An 11,369-nucleotide genomic window follows, 5' to 3' on the forward strand; every position below is an offset into this window, starting at 1 on the left:
AGGAAAACATGTTTGTTTTATTCATGCAGTTTTGTACCAAAATATTATCTATGCCCAAGCATTTTTTAAGTGCACAAAGAAGTGCACAAAGGCGAGCAGATAAATAGACCTTAGATTCTACTTTGTGGTTGGCATGGTTAGAGAAGCAGCACTGGGACATAAGGTCGCAGGTTTGCACCCCCCTGCGTCCATGACTAAGGTGCCTTGAGGCACACGTGTGACAACCACTGCTCTGAATGTACACGCTGCGTCGTGAACAAATGCATAGATTAAATGCAGAGAAAAAAACATCCTGATGATGGATCAACATAGGAGAAAAAACTCATTCATAATCTGCTAATTCACATTTACAACTCACTAGGTGACTGACTAGCATGACATAAAGCAGATAGTGTGACTCCTCCTTTACTTACCAGTGTTTGTAACTGAATAGAAACCCATAACCATGGCAACAGGACACACTATTGCAAGACGGTCTTGCTTCAAACAGTTGTCACTGGACTCGACAACCTTAATAAGATTTTAAGTTTTGCAAACAGATCAACAGAAAGTCAAGTAAATAAACGGCGATACAATAATGAGTCTGCAGTTGTCAGTGTTAACAAGCAAAGGGTTTTTGGTACAGGTATTAACAAAATAATAAAATGAAAATGTCCATTAGTCCATAAATCACTGAGTAATCATTACAATGTAGAAGCCATGCAGTGCAGCTTATGAAGCCTTTAAATGGTCCCTTTAGAAAGCGACATCCACCTGGGTAATAAATAAATGGTTAGAGGGTCAGATGGAGTTGGTGACATCTGCATTTGCTGTATCACTTGGCTGTATGACAAATGACGAAACCTCTTTATCAGAAATCCGACGACAAAAACAGAGTTTTAATTTAGTCTTTGTTTTGTGTTTCAGTCAGATAACATCAGGATCCAGCTGCTAATATGGCCACCGAGTGAGTAAACAGTTGAAACTGTGTATTATTGTGTTTGCCAAGATGTCTTTCAGATATGTTAACAGACTTTACAGTGTAGTGTAAAGTCAGGCCAGTGTACAGAGGAACAAGTAACTGAAATGTTTGGTTTTATCTGTTTTAAGACTTAACATGTAATAGTCATATTAAATCAATATTATATTTTGATGTCTAAAATCTAAAAATATTCTGTCAGCAAGTTAGCGCGCTAACATTTAGCATAGCATGCTAACATGCTACAGATCTTGCATAATATGATACTGCTTAAAATATAATGGTGCAAATCTACTTTCATTTCATCCATTTGATGTATGTGTTATGTCTGCAGGAAAAGACTGTCTGCGAGACGTAAGCATACTCTAAAGGTAACAATGTTTGTACCCTTTATGCAAAGAAGCACGGATTACAGAACTTTCACCTTCTACCTCTCACCTGACATTATGTGGCGATGTAAATCTTCAGAGCTGTATGCTGGTGGTGGCAAATAATTTGCTGGAGGCTGAAGCATCTGTGAAGGCTGAGGAGAGGGAGAAGTTCCTGGAAAATAAGTGTCCTCCCCTGGAAGTGCCCCGCTCCAAGGACGAGCTCCTGGTGAGAAGAAACAGCTCGCAGTGACTAATTGTTTCAAACAAATATTTTACGTTTTGTATTGAGTGCACATGCAAGTGTTTAATACCGCTACTTTGATACCACTGGCGTGTTTTGTCAAGCTGCAGTGTGTCGCGCTCTCACTATATATTTTTTCTGTTTTTGTCAGATAAGACAAATGACATCATGCATGTTTGCTCATGAAAAAACTTAATATTTCTGTATTGTCTTAAGGAACTCTGCCAGAAACTTCAGGAGCAGGTTGAGATCAGTGAAGAGGAGAGATACAGCATAGAGTTTAAACTGAACCTGGTGCTGAATGAGGTGAGACCCAATAGTGACACAAAATAGTAGCTTTTTGAAATAAGTTTAACTTGTTGAAGCTGTCTTAATGCAGCTTTTTACTCTCACTCGAATTGATATTTACACAAATATAACTAAAAAACATGACATGTATTTATGGCTGTGAAAGTTCATGCATTAATTATGGATTCAAGGCAAATTCCTTTTATATCCACACGCACACCATCTGCATTTACCGGCGACATGAATCGAGTTCCGACTGGATCAAAGTCTTTCTGAGCAGCTGTTACTAAGAGTAATTAGCACTTAAATAAATATATATCCCATAAAACACATTTTAAAAAATGTGAGATTAATTTGCGTTAATTGCACGTCAACAATGCCGGTCTTGCAATTAGTCCTGGTAAAATATCTTAATCTATTGACGCATTGTATTCAATCTATTGGATACATTCATTGTATTGATGTGTATTTTATTAAGAGTGTGATGTGTTGATCCCAGGACTGTTAGCTTTTTACAGTCCTACTGCAACCTCTTGACACATAGCAGAATAATAGCCGCCTTCTGGCCTCATTGTTTTCTTTTCCCACTTTTAGCCTTCAAGCGTGTCAGCTTTGTTAATACCAAAAAGTATATTACTGTATTAATGTATACATACAGTATATTAGGCTTCTACTAGTACTCCCCTTGATTTTCTCTGAAAGCATAATAACTACTCCCTTATTCTTACAGCCTGTTGATGAGACTATAGCAACAGTTAGCAAAATAATGAATATGAAAAACACTTTTAGTTATAATGAGATATGTCTCAATGCCCCACAGTACAAACAAAACAATTTCAATGTTCCTCAAAATTCCCCAGTCCATAAATCCAACGTTCCCAGCCCAAAGTTCATGCAAAATCAAATTAAGCGTTCCTCAAGCACAACCAGTCCCTAAATCAACCCCCCCCCCCAAAAATAAAAAATAAAAATAAAAAAATCCATGCAAAATCAAATAAATATATTCCAAGTCCAAACAAAATCCAAACCCAAAATTCAACGGTGATATGTAATGATATGTATCAAAGAATTAAGTGTGTTTGAGAAAGAAGAACGTGAAGGATAAGGAGAGGGAGAGAGGGTTATGGGAGAACTTGCGGTTTGGAGAGCTGGTTTCAGGATCAGGAGGTTAACAATCAGACTGGAGGGTAGTCCTGGTACCAGGAGACTTCAGTGCCCCTGCATGCAGAAGATTTCACTGTTGCTGCTCTAATCTGGAGCCACCAGTGGTGGCTGCAGTATTTTAGGATGGGTACACTTGACTTTGTGTTATTCAAATGTAAATGAGTTGACTCCAGACCAACTTTTCCCCACAAAAAAATAGTTGGTGGGCAAAGTTCATGTTGCTTCCAGGCTATATCATTACTGTAATATTCATATTTCTGTTTTTGATCACACTTGAGCTAGACATATTTTCCTGAGTTAAGAATCATATCTGCATCAAATAAAAGAAGTAGGGGAAAACACAGTAGTGTTACTTGTGGTAATTTTGATGACTTCTCTATCCACCTCTGTTGAAAAGATCCTGGTAAATGAAAGGTTGCATAAATTAGGGAAAAAAGCACACCCAGCAGCATTTAAAAAAACAGACACTTAAATAAGAGTCTGCCACATGTTATCAAACTGGCCTGTGTGACTTAATAAGCAGGGTTAATTGAATCAGACAGCAAGCGTCTGTGGATGGAGGCCCCTAATGCAGTTAGCTGTTCCAGCCAATATTTTCCAAAATCTCTACAGAAATAAAGTTCATTCATTTTTTTAGTACTTCAGTGGTTTAACATCCTTGTTTTAGAGTGAACTTGTGACTTTGTTCTCAAATGCCAACTTCACTGCTTCTCGTGATGTCTAATTTGAATGTTTAAGTCAATTATTGTTCCTCCTGTCCCTTCTCTTTTTAAAGGTCAGGGACCTCAACATTAAGATTGTGGATATGAGGGGAAAGTTCAAGAGACCCCGGCTGAAGAAAGTGCGCATGTCTGCTGACGCCATGCTCAAAGCTCTGCTGGGCTCCAAACACACAGTCAACATGGACCTGAGGGCCAACCTGAAGCAGGTCAAGAAGGAGGTGAAAGAGGAGGTGAGCAGCTGCCTGGTTAATCTGGTCTTCAGTCACAAATCCATTTTTAGTTACCAGAAGCCAGACAGAAAAAAAAACAAACAACAACAAAAAAAAAAATTCTTAATTGTACCATTTCACAGATGAACTCTGAACTAACAGAGTTATTGTTTGTGTTTGCAGGACAAGCAGCTGCGTGATGTGGGAGACTGGCGTAAGAACATTGAGGACAAGTCTGATAGGAAGAAGATGTTTGATAGTTAAACGGGATCAGTCACTGATAGCGACTTTCAGGATGGAATTCAGGTCTAATGTCTTTTTAACTGAAGAGTTTTACACAAAAATGCAACATATCCAGTTTACTTTTCACTTCTATTTGGACGATAAGATAATATCTGTGGAGGGTATAATGTCAGACAATGTAAACCTGTTGGATCTAGATCATACTGTGTGCCTTGGATGAACTGGAGATGTGCATCTGGAGAAAGACTGTAGTGTTTTCTGCTTCTGCTGTGGTATAGTAAGTGATGGAGGCTGTAAGTTTAATTGGATCACAGGTGCTGTTATTCAGAGCATTTGTTACACAAATCTCTCCTCTCCTAATGGTGATGGAGAATGGCAATGTGCACAGGGGTCAATGGCACAGGGTTGTACTTTCTTGTTCTTTCTTTCTGCTTTTTTTTTTTTTTCTTTTTTGGGGATATTTTGACTTTGGAAAAAAACTCTTCGGCTGAATCGAAGCTGCCTTGTGCTTTTGCCTGTACTGAAACTGTACTGTGATGTATTTGACCCATAGGTACTGGAATCAGTTAGTACTTGAGTGATGAATCAATCTCATTTTCCGTCTGTAAAGGCTGATATATGCTTCTGCATGATTATACAGGGGTTACGACAGTGTACCTTCCTCAAAACTTTAATGTGTTGTCATTGTTCAGTAAAATCAGTGAGACAGTTGGCAAACTTGCAGTGATGTTGTGGTTGTTGACTAAACTGAAACTGACACTTTTTTTTTATCCCATGCATCCAAGTTGTGTTGCAAGTGCAGTGGCCAGTATGGAAAATGTGACTCCCTTTATTGCAGAGGTATAATTCAGCCTACAGCCTGTTATAAACACCATCATGTTCACTCATCTATATCAAAAATGTGATGTACGTTTCTTGTCATTTTGCTGTCACATTAAATACAAAGGCTTCATGTTCATCTTGTTCATAGTCGTACTTCACTGAATGTTCACTTAATGGGCTACTTTTTTACCTTTTAGGAGTTGTTTGTTGGGTGATGTCTGAAGACAGAGACAGGCTGTTTTGGTGGCTTAGCATTACGCTAAAAGTAACGGAATTGTATATTTTAGAGGCACTCACACTGCAGATAAATGGTGAAAGAATATTGTACTTTGTATTTAATTTTTTTCTCAATTTGCACAATCTAAGTCTGACCTGCTCTCCAATTCATGCTACATCCTTTATGGCAACCTTATGCCAACGTAGTGCTATATGACTTTCTAATGATGCCTTTATAAAATCATAAAGTAACAAAATAAACCAGCATTGATTTTGGATTGGTGAACTTTTTGGTCACTAATACATAAACTATCTAGCTAACATCTGGACAAAGAAAAGTTCCAGTCTTTATGCGAAAGTCCAGTTGCCTTTTTTTAAACGCTTTTTGGACATAGCGTGACCTGGATGACTGAGAACCTTCACACACACTGATGTTTGTAGTAATGAGTTACATAATTTCTTAGTTGACCTCTAAACATGAATCCTAACGTGTTTGTTGAATTAGCTCAAGCCTTTTTCAGGTTAATATGTGTTAGAAAAGTCCCATTCTTTTCCCAACCAGCAAAAAAGGTAAGTTATTTGAATAAATTATCATTATTTTTGGATGGTAAATTCATGCTTTGCCCCGTAAATCACCAGATGTTTTTTTCTTTTTCTTGCAGATCTGATGCTACCGCAGTGTGATTTGCTCTAAAGGTATGACCATTCATTTTCCTGTTGCTATCCCCTTTGTCACAATTGATAGTAAATTTGAAACCCTTATTGTTGGGTAGCACCCAGTAAAGCAGCAATAAAACCTCTCAACAGAGTTTAAAAGTTATTTATGGGGATGTTCTGGAGCGTGCAGGTTTCAAGTTTCAGCTGCACCTTTGTTCTGAGCGGTGCAGTTGTTCCCAGTTCCATAATGAGGAATAGAATAGAATAGAATAGAATAGAATAGAATAGAATAGAATAGAATAGAATAGAATTATTCCTTTACTGATCCCTCATGGGGATATTCTTTGTCTGCGTTTGACCCTTCCATTTGTTCACACAGTGAGTACACTTGGAGCAGTGGGTAGAAAATATAAAAGTATCGCATTAAAAGCCCTGATCACTCCTCAGTCACTTGTGGCAGTAGGAAACGAAGTGAAAGTTCTATGTTCAGTTCAGTAGATGAAACATACTGTAACATATATGCATTAAAAAATGTCAAATGAACTTCATCACTAAAGTGAAAACTGTCTAGTTAGTAAGAGTAAATGTTGATAGACTTAAATGAGAAAATAGTTCCTGGCAGTAAAAGATGAATCATCTGTTTGTACTTTAAATCTTGGCTTTAAATAATAATTAAAATCATAAGCAACATTATTATGTTTCAGTAGCAGCGAAAGACTATATGATGCTATTAATACAACTGTAACCTGGGGTCATTCCTAATTTACGGAGTGGTTTGGGCTTTCATCAACTTATTAGCTTGACATGCTTAATTCATGCCTGGCAATCACTGGTTTACTGATCAGCTGTTTGACTCTCAGCTGACCGGTTACAGCAAAGCCATTAAAACTGCACACTCCATCTGAACCTGAAAATGAAGCTGACGCTCAAACCACATTGTTACTTCAATGTTGCCCCTACTGTCTTGATGTTCTTTGCAGGATTTGATTATTTTTTGCACTATTTTTTATGTGCAGATTGAACAAAGAGTAATCATGCAATGACTGCACTGCACAGTTCTATTTAATGGTCATGTGTGAGCAAGTTGTTCAGCAGAATCCTTGCTGTTGAGGTTTGTCGAGATTGTTAACATTGAAAGAGTATGTTCATTTAGAGGCTTCAGTATTTACCTGGAGATTCTGTTTTCTACATGTGAAAGGAAGTGACTTGATGTATTTCTGCTGAACAAACAGTTCAGTTTTGTTCTGGCCAGAGCCCACAAAACAACAATTAGATTGTAAAGCATTTGGTCAAGAGGCTCGGCTTCCATACATTGTTACAACACTTTAGTCCCAAAATACTCCCAAACATGGGAATAATAATGGGTTTACTGGGCAGCTGAATATTGCTGATTGGACGTCAAACATTTTACACCAGAACTTGACAGCCTCAACAATGTCTTGTGTATTTGGCATGTCATTCCTCAGAGTTACCGCAGGTTATATTTGACCTCTGCTGACAGCAGTATCATATCCTCAGATAACAGCTGCCTGTTCACTGAGACTCACACCAGCCAGAATTAGAAATTTCAGAACAGAGGAGGAGGAGGAGGAGGAGGAGAAGGAGAGCCATCTGGATGGAGTTTACATGTACAGTCGCAATGCTATAACCTAAGTTAACTTGTGGAAAAGTATTTCTCACAAACACACCTCTCATCCTCTCTCTAAGATACAGTCTACAGACTTTCTCCTTACAGGCTTCTCCACTCTACTCAGATGCCTGGACATGAATGAGAACAGTCTTCGGGACTTACAGGTAAGAGACAGTTTAGAGTTTGTGTCTCCTAAAATAAGAGTCATAATGTTAAGCGGGTTAGTCATGAAAGATGTAAGATTGTCAAGGAGCGTTTACTGAATAATTCAGTAGTGTTTCATACAGGAAAGAGTACATCAGACTGTGAATAACATTACAGTGATTGATGTTACTGTATGTCCCAGATGTACTGCTGTCCACTTGTGCAAAATGTCAGCCTCGTACGAAACAGGGAAAAAAAAAACAGAGTGGCCTCTAAATAGTTAATCCACCTCTCTTTGAAATATAAATATAAGTAATAAACAAAATCACGTTTGCAGGGACCCAAATGTCTAAGATTAAGTGGTACTAACACTGGTTCTGGTGCCAATTCAGGTAAAATGACTTTGTCCAACTTTCTTCTAAGTTAGCATGACCCATAGACCATAACATCCAGACAAAGGCCTAATCATCCTGATCTGAAAACTAAATATCTTGAGCGTGAATTCCCCTTTTTGCGCGAGATAAATGGAACCCATCATGGCTAGAAGATGATATCGAACGCTACATTTACGTGGACAACATCTTTAACTTGATGTCCAAGTAAAAGCAGCCACTGTTGCAGTCAGATCACAGAAGACAACAATATTGTCTTTAGCTTTCTCCCCAAAACTTCCCACCACACCGTTCTGTGCCCATGTCCTGAGCTGCATCTCAAATACATGTTATTTTAATTTCTACGGCTGTGTACAACCAATGCTCTGAGAAATGAAGGACACACAAAGTAGCTATGAGTACATGTACAAGCCTGACGTAGCCACACACAATTCTGTTCTCAGAATATAAGTCTGGTAGCACGCCATTTGGATTTCATTATGGTGCATGGGTCAGCCGATGCGAAAGAAATACCCCCATACACAACTGGATAGGTCTACAACCAATCAGAGACATTTTAGTAAAAGCAAAGTATGCAGGCTTCTGACTTCTGACTTGGCAGTGCAGACTTGACAAGTTCAGCTCTGTAACTGGAACAGCAGCGTACTCAATGATGCCTGTGAAATGCATTATGGGATGCCTGGATGTACCAAGCCCACACAACTTCCCTCCCAGTGCATCCTTGATAGAGCAGTCAGGCAAAATCCTTCCAGGGATTTAGACTACATTAAATCAGTACTTGAGACGTTTCACAAGAACGCAAGCATACTCAATGTTGATAAAAGCCTAAATTCAACTCCATGGCACTCCACACAGATGCTGTGTATGACTGTTACTCATCTATCCATTATAGCATACAGCCCGGCAGATCTTTGCCAGATCATAATCAGTTCCCACATGAGTTACTGACTGGCTTTCAGACTAAAACCATACAGTACTCTAAAAGCAAATATATCAGTGGCTTTATTTGCGTAAAAAGTTCTTTCATCGGCTGTGCAAAATGTTCCTTTTCTTATATGTGTATTTCTCAGTATGTACGATTAGTTTCTTTACTTAGCTAGCTGTTGCATTTGTGGCAGAAAAGAATCCAACCTGCACGTCAGCAGCTGATTTCACCAATTAGTTCTGTCTCTTGAAGGAAGGTTGTTAATTAGTCAAATCAGCTGCTCTCAATGTCACATGGCTCAACGCGTCTAAATTAATCAAAGCATTCCAACAGGCCTTGGTGTTAAAGTGCTACATTGCTCTTTTCGGATCTCCATTTTGATTGTGGTCAAATGTGAGAAATACAAACCAGGGCATCTTGGGTGCAGATCAGTGACATAGTTTTATTGGAATTGTTTCCATGACAAGTATTGCATTTTATTCACCCTCAAGATGCTTTTCAGTTTAAAATACACTAGCTCATTGGTGAATTTGAGTTGCAGACTTCATGAAAATTGACAAGAAGTAATAGAAGGAAAGATAGTCTAGTCAAGTCCAGAAAAATGCAATTGCTCCACTATGAACACTACATCACATATAATACAAAAAGTCAAAAGTTTTAAGGGATATTTTTGAAGCAGCAGCAGTGCACTAAATATACCTGAAGTGTTAACCAGTTGGTTTGAAGATTAAAGATTAAAACATAAATAATAAATAAGTATTGTATTGTACAGACAAGGATAAAAGAAGATGTGGTGCCAATTATTGTGTAGTTATTGTCAGTTAAGCTGTGCAATGAGACATGAAGAGACAGACAGCCTGAAGGATGACATTGTTTTGTCTTTTTTTGTTGGACCATATACTATGGAGTGTTTAGAGGGACGTAAGAACAGGAATTTCTAGCATTACGGTCCGAAGCATTACAGCTACCAAAGCAACGGATCCTATTTTAGGAAGATGAAATTGCTGTTGGAAGTTGAGATGCTGCTGTGCTTTCTTTGCCAGTGAGGGGGTACTGAGAGGTCAAGTAAGGTCATCTGTAATATGCAGACCAAGAAACCTGGTGATCCTGACTCTCTCTACAGTGGGAGGTGGACATTTCAGGAATTTACAGTTAATGATTATCCCCTTTGATTTGTCCACGTACAGATAGACCTACGGCTGTGGTGTCATTTGCAAACTTATTGTGATTATGTGATTTGTACTGTTTCTGTCGGTACAGTCATGAGTCATCAAGATCAGAGTGTACAAACAGTGGGGTTGCCACGCAGCAACTTTACATGAAAGTCCGTGTTCTTCATGAGGAGGTCAGACTGAGTGCAGGGATGTGGCAGCATCAGTGGAGCGGTTGTGTTGATACGCAATCTGGAGAAGGTTCAGAGAGGCTGATGGTGTAATATAGCTCTTGAAACATGAAAATCACTCGTGTGAGCTTTTCAGGATGTTAATTGTTGAGGCATGGTGGACTTTTAACCGTTGATGGTGGATATAAGTCTAAGCGATAAGCTTAGAAAATCACTAGACATATACGTAGTGCATATATATATGTGTGTGTGATATTTTTATGTTGGAAAACTGTCATCAACAAGTAGTAAATCAGTAAATTCCACCACAAGCCATTCTTGTGACATAGACTCTCCAGATGGTGGATGGATCTAAGCAACCTACTGCTAGCATCAGGAGTATGAGTCAGACCCCATGTAAACATAAACATACAGTTATTCATGCCATACATGATGAGGAAAGGCCACACGCTTCACTCACATTCCAGACTCAGACCTGAGGTACAGAAGATTCCTGGGGCTCGTGTTGTTGGTTGGGCGACTTCGTAGAAAACACCTGCCCCTATCGCTGAGTGAACCATGAACATGACGCCCTGCTCCAATACATTCCCAGCGTGACTCAAACACGTCGTCATCTCGGCTGTCTGCACGTTACTCAGACCTGTCACCACTTTTCCCCTCAGCCTACAGCCCCATAGTCTGACCGACTAAATGCTTATTTCTCTGCTGTCCCTTGGTCAGTGTGTCTGAGGTGATCACTGGTGAAGAGGGTAGGAGATCAATTACTCCACAGGGATCTGACCTGAGACTAAACTATGGCAGAAATGGATGTGGTTAGAAAAAGTGAACTTAGTGACTCAGAATGAACTAAAATTATTGTGGGTTTTTTGGAGTCAGCAGCTGTTGATGACATTGCTCTGTAAGGTATTTTGGTGTTGGGAAGCCCTGTTTTCCTGTTATCACATATTTTAAGAGCATACATAATCAGTACAGAGCCTAACAGATGTCAGGACACATTTTCCTCACATTAATCAGTCAATCATCACCACTTTTGCACACAGTTTGT

General features: G+C 39.0%; 1 protein-coding gene across 1 annotated transcript; it reads left to right on the forward strand.

The window, feature by feature from the left end:
• Positions 1 to 935: 935 nt before the first annotated feature.
• Positions 936 to 5,546, forward strand: LOC311496161 (troponin I, fast skeletal muscle-like; the record flags this gene model as incomplete). Its single annotated transcript, XM_084555925.1, has 6 exons — positions 936 to 946; positions 1,293 to 1,329; positions 1,427 to 1,555; positions 1,787 to 1,876; positions 3,798 to 3,974; positions 4,137 to 5,546. 6 exons carry the CDS (start codon positions 936 to 938, stop codon positions 4,215 to 4,217), a joined length of 525 nt encoding a protein of 174 aa, XP_084412051.1. The 3' UTR covers positions 4,218 to 5,546.
• Positions 5,547 to 11,369: the final 5,823 nt, after the last annotated feature.

The sequence above is a fragment of the Chelon labrosus genome, assembly GCF_963514085.1.
Source record: "Chelon labrosus genome assembly, chromosome: 11".
Lineage (NCBI taxonomy): Eukaryota > Metazoa > Chordata > Actinopteri > Mugiliformes > Mugilidae > Chelon > Chelon labrosus.